At 38.2% G+C, this 20616-nt stretch overlaps 1 protein-coding gene across 1 annotated transcript in view; it reads left to right on the forward strand.

Annotated features, from left to right (window-relative positions):
- Nucleotides 1-20616, forward strand: part of LOC138821383 (probable ATP-dependent RNA helicase DDX10) — a 113955-nt gene that overhangs the window by 2543 nt on the left and 90796 nt on the right. Inside the window, exons 2-10 of the mRNA XM_070013570.1 lie at nucleotides 3364-3424; nucleotides 6110-6240; nucleotides 7240-7398; nucleotides 8450-8570; nucleotides 10203-10392; nucleotides 11238-11364; nucleotides 12452-12614; nucleotides 13935-14019; nucleotides 20217-20318. Coding sequence (XP_069869671.1) covers nucleotides 3364-3424; nucleotides 6110-6240; nucleotides 7240-7398; nucleotides 8450-8570; nucleotides 10203-10392; nucleotides 11238-11364; nucleotides 12452-12614; nucleotides 13935-14019; nucleotides 20217-20318 — 1139 coding nt within the window. The remainder of the gene's footprint in view (nucleotides 1-3363; nucleotides 3425-6109; nucleotides 6241-7239; nucleotides 7399-8449; nucleotides 8571-10202; nucleotides 10393-11237; nucleotides 11365-12451; nucleotides 12615-13934; nucleotides 14020-20216; nucleotides 20319-20616) is intronic.

A 20616-nucleotide genomic window follows, 5' to 3' on the forward strand; every position in this document is an offset into this window, starting at 1 on the left:
TGTTAACATTTCTGATCTCTTTTGCTGCTAAGTTTCTCACATGTATCTCCACCCCTACTGTAACACACGAGCTGCCATAGAAATACTTAAAGGCGTAGATATTGTGCTCTAGTAAAACTTTAATGAGTGAAACAGGTGGCTGATGGGCATTGGCTCTTGTGCCTTATACTCTTGAAAGTGTTTTCTAGACCGCTGCTAAAATGTTTCTTTCCAAGAGAAAAATTCCAGTCATTCTGCTCTTAAGTAAAACGCTTCCTTGGCTCACAGTTACTTTGAGGAAAATCGTCAACATATCTAGTGTAGTGAACGAATGTGTTATTTATAGTCAGAGCTGAAGTTTTGCTGGGCTTGGATTCATAATGTATTTGAGCCTCAGTTTTTACATTCATGACTGACTTCTTTAATTTTGTGAACACTCCTTTAGATCATGAACCTCTAAAAGTGACCAGTGATTAGATCAAATGAACAGTAGTAAATTTTTTTATTTTTTGTTCAGTTGTAGGGTTTGAACTCTGGGCTTGGGCACTGTCCCTCAGTTCTTCAGCTCAAGGCGAGCGCTCTACCGCTTGAGCCACAGCTCCACTTCCAGTTTTCGAGTGGTTTTATTGGAGATAAGAGTCTCACGGACTTTCCTGCCCGGGCTGGCTTTGAACCGCGATTCTCAGATCTCAGCCTCCTGAGTAGCTATGATTACAGGCGTGAGCCACTGGCACCCGGCAACAGTAGTAAATTTAATGTTTTTTTTTTTTTTTCTTCTAGCACCCAGTAGAGGAATTCCTTGTCATGTGGTAGTATTGTCAGTGTCCTCCCACCCCCTTGCCTTATCTGTAAGGGATACATTGAAATGGGTGTTATATGAGGAATGGAAAAGGGTAGTTTAGTGATAGCCACCCCTCTGATAGTCCTCCCCTCTGGACCCTCTAGCCTTTTCACCTGTATAGGAGTCTTTAATAAGGTCTGTCTCAAACCTATCTATTGTCTAAAGTCAGGTTTTTTTTTTTGTCAGTCAGGGGCTTGAACTCTGGGCCTGGGTGCTGTCCCTGAGCTCTTCAGCTCAAGGCTAGTGCTCTACCACTTGAGACACAGCACCACTTCCAGTTTTCTAGTGGTTAATTGGAGATGAGTCTCATAGACTTTCCTGCCCAGGCTGGCTTTGAACCACAGTCCTCAGATCTCAGCCTCTTGAGTAGCTAGGATTACAGGTGTGAGCCACTGGCTCCCTGCTTAGAGTCAGGGTTTTACACAGGGTTTATAGACTGTGAGGATAGAAGTAGTGGTAGTGCTAGTGGTTGTTTCTTTGTTCCTATGGAAGGGATAAAGGGAGAGGCAAAGGGTGGTGTTTTAGTAACTTGGTCATCTTCTGCTGTAGCTTTAAATATTCCTTAAAACATAACAGAATTTTCTGGAGTAGGGGTTGCAGACTTTGTGTGAAGGGCCAGCATATTAAGGCTTTGAGGGCCATTCAGTAGACAATGTCTGCATGACTGGCTGAGCTATTGCTTCATTAACATACTGTAACACCAGGCAGCAAACTGAAATTGGCCATTGTAGGCCATTGTTTGCAGATCTCTGTTCTAATGTATCAGTAGAATGAAAACTTCTTTTCTTTCTTTGATGACTTCTATCTAAAATGGCACCCAGCTTGGTGTGGCAGTAGCTGACCGTGGCATGCTGGAACATCTTGACTTTCCCTGTGGTGGGAAACTTTTTTCTGCCAAGGGATATTATTGGCTATTTATAATGTCATTTGTGAACCAGATTTTTAATACAGGTAGATGGCCACAGGCAGCCAATGAGGATCATATGAGAAACATACATGTCTGCCCTGCTACGTATTTCCTGGATCTTATATAGCCTGTAGGCTAGATGTTCCCTGTTTGTGAAGGGGATGTGCTGTCCTTTGAGTGATCAGCCCCCTTGGTTCTGTCATGATTGGTTAATTGCCGCGGGGACAGCCAGTCTTCCTCTTGAGGGCAGGGCATCCAGTCCTTGTGAGGAGGACTGAGTAGCTGATGGCACCATAGTGGAAAGAAGGAACATGCATCATTTCAATGTTTTGTTGGGAAGATTTTCTGCTAATTGAGACTCCTTGGCTGGGGACAGTAGGTTATCTGGATAAAGGATTCTTTAATGCTATTGCCTTTCCAGTATTACCTGCAAAAACTTGTAGGGATTAACACACTGTTTTAATATTTGCATTTTTCTTAATTTGAGAGCAGAGAGTAATCCTGTCTAGGCAATGTTAAGAATTGTGGGAAAATGATGTGTGGACCGTAAATCCCTTTATTGCTTTGAGTGTCATTTAAATAAATGAACCTTACAAACACAGCTTTACCCTTTTGTGAATCATGAATAATTTGGCCACATATTCCCAGATCTGAGCAGTAATTTCTGCATTCATTATCTGTAATGAAATAATTGTAAATGTCTAAAATGAAATTCAGGAAATTAGTTTTATTCCAGTGAGGAACAGCAGTAATGAACATTAGACTAATGCATAGTTAAAGGACAAAATGTTACTTACTGTGGCATGGAAGCCTAACCCAGATATTTTGATTCTATTGAAATAATGTCTCTCATTCACTGTGTTCTCAAATGAATAGTAATTAGATTGGGTTTCATGGGTTACTTTTGTGTGGATAAAGCTTTGAGACATTTTTTTGACATTTTGACATTTGTTCTCAACCTATATTTCTATAGCCACCTCAATCTTTAATGTGTATAAATAGAACTATTCTCATCTTGGTTTATGGTTTGTAGTGATTTTGCCTCTTACTTGTTAAACCGTCCTTAAGGATGACTGAATAAATTTTCCTCTTGCAGTTGATGTGGTAATAACTTAATGCATTAATATTTTGGAGATGAAAGATATTTAAGGTAGTGTGTCCTGTTTGTTTTGAATTTTTTTTTTTTTTTTTGGGTCCGGTTGTGGGGCCTGAACTCTCGGCCTGAGTGCTATCCCTCAGCTCTTCAGCTCAAGGCTAGAGCTCTACCACTTGAGCCACAGCGCCACTTCTGGCTTTTTTCTTTTTGCTTATGTGGTGCTGAGGAATCGAACCCAGGGCCTTGAGCATGCAAGGCAAGGGCTCTGCCACTGAGCCACCTTCCCAGCCCCTGTTTTGAATTTTTTGACCAGTTAGGATAAAATTTGTATAAAATATAAATTGATTCATGTTAGCTTTCACCAAAATACATTTTATTTCAGAAGGAATGATGGTTTTCATTTACAAGTGATGGTTGAATCCAGTCTTGTAGGTACTAAAGTGAACGAGGCAGCACAATGTAGAGAAAAAAGTAGTTTATTATCCAGTAGATTATTTTGTCTTATCTGACATTCCTTTCTTTTAAAAATATTTTTTCCAGATAAATGTGAATGAAATTACAAGATTTTCAGATTTCCCCTTGTCTAAAAAGACATTGAAAGGTAAGTAGATGGTCATCTTAAGATATGTTATTGGATTTATTGAGACTTAGTTTTTTTTTTAAAAAGAAGATAGTTTTTTTTTAAAAGAAGATGGCTTGGACAAAGGTTAACTTTAAAACTTATGCTTTGATAAATAATTTTAATGTTTTGGAAATCTGTAAAATAGTATTTAAAACTATTACCCTCTTTCTGGATCTGTCAAAGAATAGTTAGAAAGGTACCAGTAACTGGGTGCTGGTGTCTCATAATCCTAACTACTCAGGAAGCTGAGCTCTGAGGATCAAGGTTGGAATTTAAGAATGGAAGCTCAAGTTCAGCCTGGGCAGACAAATAGAAGAGACTCTTATTTCCAAGTAATCAACAAAAAACTGGAAGTTGCCACTTGCTGGTGGTTCACAACTGTATTCATAGCTACTGAGGATAGGAAAGCCTGTGAGACTCTTATCTCCAGTTAATCGCAGAAAAAGCTGGAAGTGGTGCTGTTGCTCAAGTGGTAGAGTGCTATCCTTGAGCAAAAGGAACTCAGAGACAGTGGCCAGGCCCAGAGTTCAAGCCTCAGGACTGGTAAAAAAACTCCCCAAATAAAATCCTGGAAGTGGAGGAGCTTAAGTGGTAGAGTTAGGTCTTCAGTTCACACATACACACCCATGCCAAGAGCCTCTGAAGAATTAAGATGAAGTTAACTGTGCTTGTTAAAATAATCACAAGAACATGCTGGGTACTGGTGGCTTACACTTGTAATACTTGCTACTCAGGAGGCTGAGATCTCAGGATCTCAGTTTGAGGCCAGCCCTGTCAGGAAAGTCTGTGACACTCTTATCTCCAATTAACCATCAAAAAGTTGGAAGTAGAGGTATGGCTGAAGTGGTAGAGTGCTAGCCTTGAACATAAAAGCTCAGGGACAGTGCCTAAGCCTTATGTTAAAGCCCTAGGACTGGCACCAAAAAAAAAAAAAAAAGGAAAACAAAAATGTGTCACTTTTGGTATTTCTTTGCTTGCACTACCAAAAGCAAACACCGGACTGGATGGCTTAACCAGTAGGAATTTTGCTGCAGCGTGGAAGCTAGGTAGTTTAAGATCAAGGTGCTGGCAAGCTGGTGTGCTCTTAGGACGTGGGAGAGCCCTTCCAAGTCTCTTCCTTCCTTGCAGGTGGCCTCCCTCTTGCTACTGTTTTTCTTTCTTTCTTTTTTTTATTTTCTTTTTTGCATTTTAAAGTTAAGTTGTGGGCTGGGAAGGTGGCTCAGTGGTAGAGCGCTTGCTTTGCATGCCTGAGGCCCTGGGTTCGATTCCTCAGCACCACATAAGCAAAAAGAAAAAAAAAAAAAAGAAAAAGTTAAGTTGTTATAGAAAGGGGCTACAATTCCATGAGGCAGTTATCAGTACAATGCTTCTTGGTCAGTGTCAACACATTTTCACTCTTAATTCCTACCTTCAAGTTACCTTGTTCATTGTTTTACATAGTGTACACTGAATATAATGACTACATTCGCTCACCCTTCCTCCTGCTGTTTTTGACAAATAAAAATTGTGCATATTCACTATGTACAACATGTTTTGAAATATGAATGTATTTGGGAATGGCTATCATCAAGCTAATTAATACACATATTGCCTCATAAACTTATTTTTTCTTCATGATAAGGACACTTACAATCTTGGCACTGGTATCTCATGCTTGTCATTTTAGCTACTTATGAGGCCAAGATCAGAGGATTGAGGTTTGAAGCCAGCCCATGAAACTTTTTCAATTAACCAGCAAAAAATGGGGCTGGAGGTGTGGTTCAAGTGGTAAAGCACTAAGCGTGAGCAGACAATCTAAATGAGGGTCCTAAGTTCAAGCTCTGTATCAGTATCAAAAAATTTATCTATTGTCACCAATTTTTCAATCATACAATGTATTACAGCTAGCTGTAGTCATTGTGGTATATAATAGGTATCTGGAACTTGCTCCATCTGTTTAATTGGAACTTTGTGTCCTTGGAGCACAATCTTGACAAACCCATTCTCTGTGCTTTTGTGATTCCACTTAAAAACAAAGTCATATTTGCCTTTCTGTGTCTGGCTATTTCACTTAATATAAAATTCCCTCCAGGGGGCTGAGAATGTGGCTTAGCGGTAGAGTGCTTCCCCAGCATGCATGAAGCCCTGGGTTTGATTCCTTCGTACCACATAAACAGAAAAAGCTGGAAGTAGTGCTGTGGCTCAAGTGTAGAGTGCTAGCTTTGAGCAAAAGAAACCCAGGGACAGTGCCCAAGCCCTGAGTTCATGCCCCAGTATTGGCAAAAAACCATAAAAAAAATTCCTCCAGACTCATCCATATTGTCACTAGTCATTCACACTGTCACCAGTGCTGGGTCTTGGCAATCTAAGCCCTGGGCCAAAGCCTCTGCCTTGAACACTTAGAACAACAAGTTTCCACATTTGAAAACTTGGGAATTATAAGTTTTTAGTTCTCAGGGCTTAGAGCTATAAAATTCTGACTTTAAAAGCTAAGCCTGGGAACCTATGGAAATGAAGGTCATCACTATAATGTAGCTGTTCCTTGTTTATCTGTAATTTCTATTCAGATAGAGCAAAAGAATCCTTACTCAGCCATTAGTGACAGGAGAACGTATATACAGGTCAGCCTGTAGTACCAACATACAGAAATTTTCTGAAGCATCTTTCTTCCCTCCGCATTGCCAGGTTTGCAGGAAGCCCAGTACCGCTTGGTAACAGAGATACAGAAGCAGACGATTGGGTTGGCTTTGCAAGGCAAAGATGTGCTTGGAGCTGCCAAAACTGGATCTGGCAAGACTTTGGCTTTCCTTGTTCCAGTAAGTATAGTTAAATAGAGTCAGGTCTTCTATTGTACAGTTTCATAACACTCTGTGCCTTGCAAGAAACGAATAATTATGTAAACATTTGTTTTAATGTTGGGTTTCCCTGGTTAGAATGTAAGGTTTTGCCAGACAGAAGCTACTTCTGTCTTGTCTCTCTCCCCCTCATTCCCTGGATCCTAGCACAGTGCCTTGCACATGGCAGGCACTCAGCAAGTTCTCGTGAATCAGCCATTGTGCCTTGACTGATTACTACCTTCCTGATGGATGCGGAGTGTGGCTGTTCAGAACTATTCTTTGCAATAGGACTTGGGGGCAAAGTTGTCTACCCCTCAGCCTTGCAAGGCTACCATTGGCATTTTATACTTTTCAGCCATTTTAGATACAGCTGAAATATGTGTACTAAAAGAAAATTTAGGCATTTGTTGAAGATTTTCTGGAACCTTGGTAGCTATGCTTTATATCAGTTGAATAGTAGAACTACTTATATATCTACTTGCATTTCAATCACACAGTTGGGCTTCTAATTTGATTTCTACAAAGTCATCAGCACAATCACAATTTTTGTTTCAAGGACTAAAAACCAATTTTCTCTTAAATGCTAGTTTTGTATTTTTAAGCAGTATCTGCAATTAGAGAATTCAGTCACTATCAATATAGTGGCTATATGGATGATGCTAAACATATTGTAATCTTGTTTCTGTTATGAAAAATAGTTTTATTCTGTGGGTTACACCCATCTTTCTCTGATAGCTGTTCTCCTGGGCAGGGGACTGGCATCAGATGAAATACCCTGGAACTTTTCCCTTCTCCCTGAGTTGGGAATGAATACTGTTGGTAGGTGGAAGAAAAAGTTTCTTTCACATTGGGTAGAACTTGAGTTTTATGCCTTCTGCTTGATATAGTGTCTTTGATTTGGAGGGACAAGGTAGAAACTCAGGTCAAAAGCTGACTTTGCTGAGGAATTGTCTTCATGGTGTTGGTTTTGTCTTTAAGGTGTTGGAAGCCCTATACCGTCTGCAGTGGACATCAACAGATGGGCTGGGTGTTCTGATAATATCACCTACCAGAGAGCTGGCCTATCAGACTTTTGAGGTTCTCCGAAAAGTAGGGAAGAATCATGACTTTTCAGCTGCTCTCATCATTGGTGGGAAGGTTTGTCCTTTTGTCCTGTCCGACCTCCTTTCCTCAGCAGTCTATATTGAAGCACTGTGGTAGTTGCCAGGGAGGAGTTGAAGGCTTCATCTGTGTGGACTGGCCTCCTGGACGGGGCCTCTTGGGTTGGTGACACCTTGGTGCATTGACTGTCATCTAAGTGTGCTTGTCATTTTTAGAAGATTCCAGAAAATCCATTTGAGTCCAGGGTATCTTCATTGATGAGGCCATGGGACAGGTCAACCAGAATAAAACCACTTGTTCATAAGCTTTGGGAGAGGTAACATTCCAGTATATGGACCAAGTCTCTTTTTCAAAGTCTTAGTGACTGATTAATTCAGATTTGCTATGTCAGCAGCAGAAGAAATGAAGGTGAATCATTTTGAGGAAAAACCTGTTGCTCAAATTTTGTTCTCCCTTATAGTAAACCTATAGTGCTTGAATTTTCTAGGATCATCTTTAGACTGTAGGACTACATACCTGAATTCTTGAATATCTATGTAATCATACAAAAAAGGAGAAATTCTTGAATATCTATGCTGTCATACAAAAAAGAAGAAAATACCATCACAAACTATCATGTGCTTTTTTTCTTGTCACCCAGATTTAACATTTAATAACAGTCTGTGTTTCTTCTCTTAAGGAGAGAAACCTTTGATATGTAGTACTCAGTTCCAGTCCACAAAGTGTGAGGACTGGTGTGGGAGAGTCAGTTTAGTGCCCCTGAGTCTTGGCTTCAAGAATGAAAGTAGTTCAGTTTTTAACACAGTTCTAACGAACTTAATAGGAAATCAAGCATTGAAAACTTACTTAATAGTTTCTTTTGCCTTGAAAATTTGGGGTATGATTAAGTCCCAAAAGATGTTAGGTCTTTGCTGACTTTATTTAGTCCAAAGATATGGGCAAGCTAAAGAAATAGAAGGGAGAATATGTTCATTTTTAAGAGTGTCTAAACAGTTAGGATAATATGCCACTTGCAGATGGCTTGTATGGTTTTGGTACAGCTTCTTTTGAGACATGTATATGTAATCCAAAGAAACCCTGTTTTCAGGATCTGAAACATGAAGCTGAAAGGATCAACAACATAAATATACTTGTTTGCACACCAGGTCGGCTTCTTCAACACATGGATGAAACAATATGTTTTCATGCTACCAATCTTCAAATGCTAGGTGAGTTTAATGATTTCTTTCTTTTTTTTTTTTTTTTTTTGCCAGTCATGGGGCCTGAACTCTGGGCCTGGGTGCTATCCCTCAGCTCTTCAGCTCAAGGCTAGTGCTCTACCACTGGAGCCAAGCACCACTTCCAGCTTTTTCTGCTTATGTGGTGCTGAGGAATCGAACCCAGGGCCTCATGCATGCAAGGCAAGCACTCTACCACTGAGCCACTTTCCCAGCCCTAATGATTTCTTTTTCTTAAGAGAGAGCCTTGGCTGGGCACTAATGGCTCATGCCTGTAATCCTTGCTACTCAGGAGGGTGAGATCGAGGATCAAGGTTTGAAACCACCTTCAGTTTGAAACCACAGCCTCTGAAGAATTAAGATGAAGCAAACTGTGCCTGTAATCCTTGCTGCTCAGGAGGATGAGATCTTAGGATTGTGGTTTGAGGCCAGCCTTTTCAGGAATATCCTTGAAACTGTTCTCCAAGTAACCACCAGAAAACTCGAATAGCCTCGAGCACAAAAGCTCAGGGACAGTGCCCAGGCCCTGAGTTCAAGCCCCAGGACTGATGGGGCATGAGGGGGAGGAGGGAGGCAGAGAGAGAGAGAGAGAGAGAGAGAGAGAGAGAGAGAGAGAGAGAGAGAGAGAGAGAGTGAGTGCCTTTATAAGGCTTAATAGTGGAAATGATGCAATGTTATATTGGTTAAGTACTAAGAAGAAAATGATCTGAGAAATATTTTTTCTGACATTTGGGCTCTAAACCTAGACAATACATGGTAGGCTGTTTTAAAAAGAAACTTAAAACAAGTGGAATGAAGAATATGTATACTTTTACATGTGAAATTAAGCATTTTGGTATTAGGCATTGACAAGATTTGTTTTTTTTTCTTTTAAGTAACACCCATTTTTAGTAACTTGAAAGATCAAATTGTCCTTTTTTTTTTTTTTGTTAAAATAAAACCTTATTATTTTGCATGGTGATAGTAGCTACTATGTATTTTAATAAACTATTTTATTTAATTTATTTTTTAATGTACTGTTACTGGTTCTTGAACTCAGGGCCTGGGTGCTATCCTTAAGGTTTTGTGCTCAAGGCTAGTACTCTACCACTCAAGCCACAACTTCACTTCTGTTTTTTTTTTTGTTTGTCTCCCCCCCCCCCTCCTTTAATTGGAGATAAGAATCTCATAGACTTTCCTGCCTAGGCTGGCTTTGAGCCATGATTCTCAGATCTCTGTCTCCTGAGTAGCTAGGATTATAGGCATGAGCTATCAGTGCCTGGCTAAACTTTTATTTTTGAATGCTTTGGGACTTTGAGAAAAATTGCAGTGATCATCTGGGTTCTGGTATACCTTTCATTTTCTCTAATCTCTTATGTAACTATTGTACCTTTGTTAAAGATTAGATTAACATTGCTATGTTAAGTAAATTAAACTCCATACTGATGTTCAGATTTCATCAGTTTTCTCACTAATGTTCTCTTTTTTTTGCAGTTCTGAGGATGGAACTTGCACTGAACTATTATATCCTCAGCCCAGTCAATGCCCCTTTTCTGCTCTACAATCCAATTTTGGGTATTACATTGCATTTAGCTTATTATATATTGAAAATATTATAGTCCATCTTGTATTTTCCTTTTTTAGTTCTTGATGAAGCAGATAGAATCTTGGATATGGGCTTTGCTGATACTATGAATGCTATTATTGAAAATCTTCCTAAGAAACGTCAGACTTTACTTTTCTCAGCCACACAAACCAAATCTGTAAAGGACCTTGCACGCTTGAGTTTGAAAAACCCTGAGTATGTGTGGGTTCATGAAAAAGCAAAATACAGGTATGGACTCTCAATAAAATGCATTGTATTCGATGTGCAAAGTATACTATGTATAGCAATTAAAATAACTCAAATTCTGCATATAGCTTTAAATGTTAGAATACTCTAGTATTTTTTTCATGCCTCCACTACCATCATTCTCCTTCAGAAAGCTCATTGCTTATTTTTAGTGCTGAATAATATTCCATTGTTACACTAGCAAACTGGCTCAAGAGGTAGAGGGCCTGCTTAGCAAGCATGAGGCTCTGAGTTCAAACCCCAGTACTAACTGCCTGCCCTACCTACCTCCAAAGCTAGCTGAATAATAATCTATTGTTTGAAATAGCATTTTATCCATTCACTTACTCCAGAATGCCTTTATTGTTTCCAAGTGTGGCAGTTAGAAATAAAGCTGCTATAAACATCCATGTGCAGGTTTTTGGTGTGGATGAGTTTTAGTTTCTTATGGTAAATACCAAGAAATATAGAGCAAAGGGGATGTGATGTGTGTGATGTGATTTTTTTCCTTTTTTTTTTTTTTTTTTTGGGTCCGGTCGTAGGGCCTGAACTCTGGGCCTGGGTGCTGTCCCTCAGCTCTTCAGCTCAAGGCTAGCGCTCTACCACTTGAGCCACAGTGCCACTTCTGGCTTTTTTCTTTTTGCTTTTGTGGTGCTGAGGAATCGAACCCAGGGCCTCATACATGTAAGGCAAGCGCTCTACCACTAAGCCACCTTCCCAGCCCATTTTTTCCTTTTTTTAATGTGAATTTCAAAGGCAAGAATGTGTTTATTTTGTGTGTGTGTGTGTGTGTGTGTGTGTGTGTGTGTATTTATTTATAAATGTATGTATTTTTTTTTCCTTTCAAGTACTCCAGCTACTTTGGAGCAGAACTACATAGTTTGTGAGCTTCATCAAAAGATAAGTGTGCTCTACTCCTTTTTGAGAAGCCACCTGAAGAAGAAGAGTATTGTCTTTTTCTCCAGTTGCAAAGAGGTATCAAATGTTTATTTTTTTCCTTGAACTTACTCATATTGAATCATCCACTTTGAACTATCAAATTGCAGTTAGACAAGTAATTATATTGTATGGCATATAGTGCTGGCTAGGTGGTGGATATACAAGCAAAGAGAATCCTGTGTTTTGTTATAAAAGAACCCATTGATGACACTTTAAGTTCTATGAGGACAGAAATGGTATATTTTCTTCAATACTGTGCTAGGTACCAGTGAGTCTGGAATATAGTACTTCCAAGAAATAATAGAAGAAAGAAGAATTTCATGTTTGTGAATTTTATCCATAATCTGACAACTGCTAAATCTCTGTGGCAAGTCCTGGCTTCTGTCATAGTGCTAGACTTGTTTATCCCCTTGATCTATGGATATTTCCACCTGTATCTAGAAGACACCTGCAATTTGAGATGGGAAAAACAATTTAAGAGATGCTATTCCTAGATAGACTTTCCCAATTCATTTAATTGCAACCTTAGTTCCTGGCTGGTTTTACCCCCTATTGATAACTCATTAGTGCTGGCCTTCTCCTAACCTCACACACTCGAGTGCACTGTGGCCCATGCCTAACCTTCTGTTAGCTTCCTAACTGGTCTCCTCATCCCTGCACTTTCCTTACTTTAGTGTTCCCGTTGTAGAGCCTGACTGGCCTTTGGAAAGTGGAGATTGGAATACGCCATTGCTATACTTGAAACTGTCCAGTGATTTTTGGTGTGAATCAAATTTAAACTTCATGCTTTTGCCACATGTATCTTCTACCTCAGCTAGTTAAAAAGCAGAAATTCAAGGTCAGTCTTATTTATGTGAGTCAGATCATAGAAAGTTTTCATGAATTCAGTTTATACTTACTAAATATAGAACAAATTTCTCTCTTTTTCTCTTCAAAATTCTTTTAGAAAATAAGTGAGCAGAAATGTTTGAAGAATAAACAACACTGTAGAGTACATTTCTGCTTTGTATTAAAAAACTTGCAACTGGTGACATTTCCATTCTTTAGCATGTTTTCTGTTTATCTTGTAAGCTGCACTGCTGTCATTCAGAGGTTCCAAGGCCAACCTTCTCTCCACTCCCAGGTGCAGTACCTGTACCGAGTGTTCTGCCGGCTCCGTCCCGGAATTTCTATCCTTGCTCTCCATGGCCGACAGCAGCAGATGAGAAGAATGGAAGTCTACAATGAGTTTGTCCGCAAGAGAGCTGCGGTACTCTTTGCTACTGATATTGCAGCCCGAGGGCTGGGTGAGCAGACCTCCTGAGCTGAAATTTCTGTGGTCATGGGAAATAAAACTTTCTTAGAGAATTCTTTTTGGGAAAAGAAATAAAGCTGGAGTCATGGATAAGTTGGTAGAGTACCTGCCTAGCAAGCACAGAGACCTGAGTGAAACCTCAGTTCTGTCAAAAAAGAAACAGAAATAGACTCAAGCAAACAGGAAAACTACCCCGATAACAGCTACTACATTAAGGATGTGTCAGGGAAACATTCTGTTGTATTTTTGTATTCTGTGCTCTTACTATTTCATGCTAATGACATCATAGCATCCTAAGTAGCTGCAGAATCATGAAGATTAAAGGCTTAAAATATGAAAAATTCTTGTTTCCTTGAAAATTAGAAAGTTGTTGAAATTGTAACACATTTAAAAACTTATCATTTCAGTATTATTGGGGTCTGAACTCAGATCCTTGTACTTCTTCGGCAGGTGTTCTACCACTTGAGCCATCTCTAGCCTTTTTTACTTTGAAACCTTTTTTGAATAACCTATCATAGTTATTCACTTAGCCAGTGTGGAACTGGCCTGGACTGTGAACCTCCTATTTACACTTGTGTAATGGGGATGACAAGCATGCACACCATGTCCAGGGCTTTCATAATACTTAGTCTCATGAACTTTTTTGCCTGGGCTAGCCTTGAACACCACCATCTAAGTAGCGAGTATTAGAGGCTTGAGCAACTGAGCACAATTAATTCTTTTTCTTCTTTTTAGCGCCTCCCCTTTTCTTGGATAGAAATTGATATGAAATCCTCACAGAAAAAATCCATAATAACTAGAGGTAGTTCTCTTAAGAAGTTAAGAACAGGATTTGCTGGCAGTGAGTGAGCATTATATAGACAGAAATATATAGGGAATAATTATTGCTAAGAAGAGGGAAAAGGACCTAGAAAGACATTAACTAGTTCAGTTGGAGGCAGGACTAACAGAAAAAGTAAATCTCATTTAAATTCAGAAACCAGTTTTATAGTTCACTGGGACCTTGTGAAGAATTTTTTTTAGGTTATTAAACATCTGGGCATTTCATTACTGCTCGGACAAAGCAGTCTGTCTCTTCTGTGCCAGATATGAAGAAATCTTCACATTCAAATACTAATTTCAGTTCACTTTGTCAAAGTACAGAAGTGTTTGTCATATCTTAGTTTATGCAATTATTTTATATTTTTAATAGAGTCCACAGTTGATACCTATCAGTTTGATGTGATGGAAAATCCTGGCAAGTCATGGTAACATAAAAATAGTACAACAGGGCAGAATTTTGAAACTGATGACATTCATTCCTTCTGTGTAGATTTCCCGGCTGTTAATTGGGTTCTTCAGTTTGATTGTCCAGAGGATGCCAACACATATATTCACAGAGCGGGTAGAACTGCCAGGTAAGTGTGCGGCTCCTACCTCTTTTTGTTGTGGCTGGCATAACTATCTACTAATAAAACATGTATTCCAAGTGCACATATACAAAGAATGGAGGAATGAGGTAAGCGAGTGCTAGTTTGGCTCTTTTCCTTGTGTGGTTTTTTTTTTTTTTTTTGAGACAGGGCCTCACTAGGTAAGCCCAGGTCTTGAACTTGCAGTCCTTCTACCTCAGCCTCTCAGGCCTTTAAAAATAATACATGTTGTTGGGGCTGGGAAGGTGGCTCAGTGGTAGAGCTCTTGCCTTGCATGCATGAGGTTCTGGGTTCGATTCCTCAGCACCATATAAGCAAAAAGAAAAAAGCTGGAAATGGTGCTGTGGCTCAAGTGGTAGAATACTAGCCTTGAGCTGAAGAGCTGAGGGACAGCGCCCAGGCCCAGAGTTCAGGTCCCACAACCAGAACTCCCCCCCCCACCCCCCCCCAAAAAAATGTTGCATGTGCAGCGAAATTTGAGGTTGTGTTCTAAGGTGTCATTGTACAGTCAGTCTTTAGGATTTTGTTTTCTGTTGAGATCTAATTAAAACAGGACAGTGGTCGAATAGCCTGTTCTGCTTCCTGTTTTAAGACAGTACATGGCATTTGAGTGGTTTCTAATGTGGTGAATTACTATTTACATTGAGTTTCCTAAGAAGTCATTGGTGGGGTAAGTTTTTTCCCCATGGTTTAATTCCTCCCCAGAAAGCATGTAGTGTGTGTAAATTTGAACATATATCTTGTCCTGTGGATCTTTGGTTAGGTAAGGTTGGAGTGGTATCTCAAGTATATTAGATCAGAGTGTTACTTAAACTCCTATTATATTGTGCTCTTCGGCAGCACATATACTAACATCCTATTTATTATATGTTCCAGTGATGCGTGGTTGTGGACTGGCCAGAATGGTTCCTTCACAGAATGAATATGTAGAAAATATGTAGCCATATTTTCAAGTCTCCCTATATGAAGATTAATACACATTATTAATAAATTTGGAAAAGGTCTAATGGAAAATATCTTAGGGCTCTTAGTTCTGGAGAAGTTGCTGGAAATCTAATGTAGCTGAACATGCTATAGTAAGCATTAAATTGAGTCTTGATGGCTGTGGAGATGAAGAAAACTTAGAAACAACAACAATACTGTGTTTGAAGGGTGCATACTAATTTTAAAGACGGTTAGTGTAATTCTAATATGGCCATTAATTTTTAAAGTTGAAATATGACTATTCATAACAAATACATTGTGAATTGACAGTTTTAGATGTGTATAGTTAATGAGCATATAATGCTTATTTCTTTCTCTGGAAGTTTTAAGTTGCCGTTTAGAAGCTTAGAAATAATTAGAAAGTTTTGGGGCCATGCATCTGAATAATTGAGTTGAATAGGGAATAAATTAAAAATTGAAAATAATTAAAATGTTGTATTAAGCTGTGATTAAAACCAGATTGCCAGATAGTGTTCGCTTTTGGAATTGAACTGTAGTATATGAATACAGAAAAATGAGTATTTTTAGCAAGTGGCTAAGGTTGAGAGTTGAAGGAACCTTTTTTTCCCCTTCTTTGTGTTAGCCAAATAAAAATAAAGAATACTTGCCTTCAAGTATTTATTCTTTTCTTTTGACCAAAGGTCTCACTATATGTCCCAAGCTTCGTAATTCTCCTGCCTCAGCTTTCTGTGTATTTCTATTATGCCTAGCTTTTGTTTTATTTTAATTCATTTATCTTTCTAAAATTCTTTGGATCTATGGCAGTTGAGCTCCCTCTATTGTTATCTTAGCCATCCATATTACCTTTAAAGCAAAATAATCCTTTAAGACAAATGAATCAGAGATAGTTGTATAATGTAGAAATAGCCTGTGGTACATTCTGCAACTTTATTACAGTTTTTGGTACTAAACAAAATGAAGGTTTTTTTAAATTGCTTATAAAAATGTGCAGTTGACAATAGAAAAAACTTGGAATGAGAAGTAGATATACCTTTTTTGGGGGGTGGGGAGGAGATGGTAGAGGGACTATAGGAGTTTATATATGACCTATTACTGTTCTAGAGCCCTGGAAGATCATTTCAGCAATCTTCCTATTCAACCTCATTTGACTTTTGGATCCTGTGGCTGTAATTTAGGTAACAGACTGTGCTTCCACCAGGGGGCAGCAAAGGCCAAACTGCTGGATTGCAGCTTGGCATAAAGCTTCACAGCAAATGTGAAGCTGTAGAGGAGTTAAAATTCCTGACTTGCAAAGGGTTCTTGATTTTTAGGAGATAATGGTACTTTAAAGAATCAAGCTTTTAAAGAAGTCTTGGATTGGTGTGCAGATTAAATGATAGTGAAAAGACAGTTTCCATGAGCACTAAGTTTACAGTGAATTTCTTTAAGAAATTTTTATTATAAGCCCTGGGTGCAGGTGGCTCACACCTGTAATCTTAGCTACTCAGGAGGCTGAGATCTGAGGATTGTAGTTCAAAGCCAGCCTGGGCAGGAGAGTCCATTGATACTCTTTATCTCCAATAAACCACTCAGAAAACTGGAAGTGGCGCTGTGGCTTAAGTGGTAGAGCACTATCCTTGAGCTGAAGAGCTGAGGGACAGTGCCCAGGCCCAGAATTCAAGTCCCATGACCAACAACAACAACAGAAAAATTATTATAAAGGTGATGTACAGAGGGGTTATAGTTACATAAGTAAGATAATGAGTACGTTGCTTTTTGAAAGTGTTACCCCTCCTTCATTTTCTCCCACTTTCCCCCCTTAACTACCTTTCCCCCCAAATTGTAAGAATGATACAAAACACATATTTCAAAACCGTATGAAATTTGGTTTACTTATTTTTAATCACTGGTATATTTTAATTATAAAACTAATGCATATTTACTGTAATGCTAGATAATGACAAAATATCTGAAATCACCTGAAACTCACCACTCTGAAATTTATTTTATGTATACTTGATATGTGTACTTGTACTCACACATGTATATGTAAGTACAAATATGCTCACACCCATGTATACACACATATATGTATATACACATGTACATACCCATATACATACATCACAAACACACTCATGATATATACATAGTTGATATATAATAAATACATACATATGCTGCACATATGTCTGTCTGTCTGTCTATCTATCTATCTGTCTATCTATGTGTCTGTCTGTCTGTCCTCACACATCTTTTTAAATTAGTTGAAGATTTTTTTTTTTTTGTCGGTCATGGGGCTTGAACTCTGGGCCTGGGCGCTGTCCCTCAGCTCTTCAGCTCAAGGCTAGCGCTCTACCACTTGAGCTACAGCGCCACTTCCATCTTTTTAAATTAGTAAAGCAGAATTGCTCTAAATAGATCCTGGGATAACCTGACTTGTAATGGCAAGGCAGATATACACAGATCATAGTAGGATAGCTGTTGAAGGTTTGAATGGGAAAACTTTATTTAATAGAGAGAGACTCAACTATAATAGCATTGATGTGTTGGGGAATCTGAATTGGAGTAGTTAAGGATTGGCAGTTCTTGGCTAAAAGGCTAAGAATAGCAGGGCTGTGTTTCTCCTGTTGTCCTTAGTTTGAAGGTTATTTCAGTGGAGGTGTATCGAAACCAACAGTGTTGATGTCTAATTTTATCCAGAACCAGGAGTGAGCTGTAGGCTGTGGAGATAAGCTTCTTGACCTCTCTCTCTTGAGTATCCTTCTTCCTGGCATAATTGAAAAAGCAGCAGATTAGAAGTTTAGTTTTTGACATATACACCAGCTGATTTTCAGGCCAACTTCTTGGGTCTCAGGAATTTAACTTATATTTCCTTCCTCTCTTGTTTGTTCTTAAAACTGACAGATTAATGTAAAATGAAGTTCTTCAAAAACTTCTTAAAAGTTGTACAAATTCAGCATATTAACACTGATAGTAGAAATAACAATTTTGTTTCAGATGCAGAACTCTTGATGTGGTGCTGGGAATATCTCGTAAATAAACTCTAGATATAAGAAATTTTGAAGTATAGGCCTTTTGAGGAACATTATGTCTCTTAGACTTGTGCTTGGGGTATTGCCTTTGAAATCTAAAAGTCACTTCATGCATAAATAGACTTTATTCTTTCAAGTATTAAATAAAGTGAAATGTGATTATATTTTCTTTGTAAAAGTACTTTTATTCTTGAAAGCTTACTGGAAATTTTTGTGTTTGAGCATGTGGTAACTAATTTGTGCTTTACTATATTTTGGGGAAAATTCTATATATAGATCTTGATAGGTAGATTATGTAGATAGGTAGAATGGCTATTGTTTTTAGTATGTTCTTGCCATGTGGTATTTAACTTTATTTTAGTTTTCCATTTTCTTTGGTAATATTCTCTTAAATAGTATTCTAACAGCCTGTGTTAACCTATGTTAGCATACTGTTATCTATAGATTTAAAGGATTTGGCCATGGCTCCTTTGATCCTGACTCATTCTTGTAGGTTCTCTCTGGATGCATGGAATGGGCAGATGAGATATATGTAGGTAATGATCCTCATTCCTGATCATGAGTCAGTCAGAAGATTGCAGAACATTTAGTGGACGACTTTGCTTCTCCTAGAGATTTCTCCAACTCCATGATCATAGTTCTTGCTCAGTGTAGGCCTATGGGTCTATTTATTTAATTCTGCTCTCTGAATTTGGATTAGAAGATTAAAAGGGTTGATTTTTTCCTAACTATTCCTATCTGGGCCATATAGAGTATCAGAAATAGAAAAGCTTACTTTGATTTCAGGACTCTGGTTACCCAGAGAGTATTTTGGTAAATGAATTGCTTAGTGGTCCAGTGTTAACTGTATGCGCTCTTATTTCACTCTTATGGTGTTGCTGGTAAGGTTGTCACTGTATTACTTTCTATACTACAGCTTCTGCCTTCATGGATGACTTAGTTGAATACTGTTAAGGTAGAATGTTTTAAATTCATATTTTTTTTTAGTAAATGAAGTTGAACACCTTTGGCTCATATAATTTGGCATTTATAATGAAGGAGGCATTTGTTAATAGTTTTTCATCTATAAAACAATTAGATAAAGAACTAATTATATATTTAATTTTATGCTCTTCCTCTTGTTTACTATAAAAGCAAAAAATCAGGAAGGCAAAAGTACATAGTAGACTCTCAAATGCTGCCTTTTCCCCATAAAAAACTTGATTCTCTACCCATGATCTGTGCCCCTAAAATATTAGAGTAATTGGTAATTCTTTGGGTCTCAGATGTTATTTCCCGAGGGCAATTTGTGACACCTAGACCGCTAGGTAGAGTTCTTTCTTATTCTTACTGCTTCCTGAGGGCTTCTGTATTGTTACTGCTATTATTTATTAATTAAAAAAATCTTCTCACTATTTCATTGCCTGACATACATTGGCTCTTTTATAAAAAAAAAAATTAAAGTTAATGGGTTAACTAGAAGAAAAAATTCTGACATGTTTTACTGTTTTTCTGGATCTGTTGCATATATGGTTATTTGTTTTTTCTTTTATACTGGAGTTTTAAAGTTGTAGGTTGAGTTTTAAAGTTACCTTGAAAAGTAAAAATTACCCTTCAATCTTCAAGATAAAATACAGTTTGATCTCTCAGTAAGTTGTACAGGCAGTTTTCCTCTCCATCATCAGTGATAAAATTTTACTTGCAGACTGGTTACTTAACCTTTATAGAGGCATCCAACCTTCTCCAAAAAGGCTCCAGTGTACTTTTGAAATAATTTTCCCTGCTGTCCATCTTTGTATTCTGGCTTTGGAACACTTTGCTTTTTCCATCTTCTTTTCACATTATCTTTTAGATATGTACCTGAAATCCATCTTCTTTGTCATACATTGTTTTCTCTGACTATTCCTGAATAGTCTCTTTTTTCGCTGCTGTCTTTTGGCATCAACTTAACATTGTTTGTTCTCCTGAAGCTCTTACTTAGGTATTTGACCTTCCTAGTCAACTTGAGTTATAGATCACTGAAGATGGGAATTTTCATCTTTTGTTTAAGGCTTTAAATTCACTAGGAACTATAATGAATGAAGAAAATTTGGTAGAGTATGGTCACATCTGTAGTTTTCTGTTGCCACAGAAGATTAACAACTGGTGGTAATTCCTAACTAGATGAACTAGATTCCACGTTATGTACTCATTATGCTGTTAAAAATGCAAACTGCATATTGCATTGATGTGTTGCTTTTTTGTTAGGTACAAAGAGGGTGGTGAGGCACTATTAATTTTGCTTCCTTCAGAAGAGCAAGAGATGGTACAGCAGCTTCTCCAGAAGAAAGTACCTGTGAAGGAAATCAAGTAAGAGCTACTGATGTTTATGTTCTTGTTACTCCTAACAATGGAGCATGAAATCATTTTGCTCATTGTTGCCACGGCTGTTTCCTACCTCCCCTATATTACATTTAGCTTTCTGGTTTATGATTTTGAAGGGGAAAAAAGATTTTAGTTTTTCTGTCTTTAGAACATTTAGGTTCATGGCAAAATTGAGAGATAGTGCAGAGAGTTCTTCTATCTTCCCTGCTTCCACATACATAGCCTCCTCCAATATTAATATCCCCCAACAAATTGGTGCCTTTGTTATAGTATATGAATCTCT

Source organism: Dipodomys merriami, unplaced genomic scaffold (genome assembly GCF_024711535.1).
Source record: "Dipodomys merriami isolate MVZ:Mamm:240054 unplaced genomic scaffold, mDipMer1.0.p SCAF_91, whole genome shotgun sequence".
NCBI lineage: Eukaryota > Metazoa > Chordata > Mammalia > Rodentia > Heteromyidae > Dipodomys > Dipodomys merriami.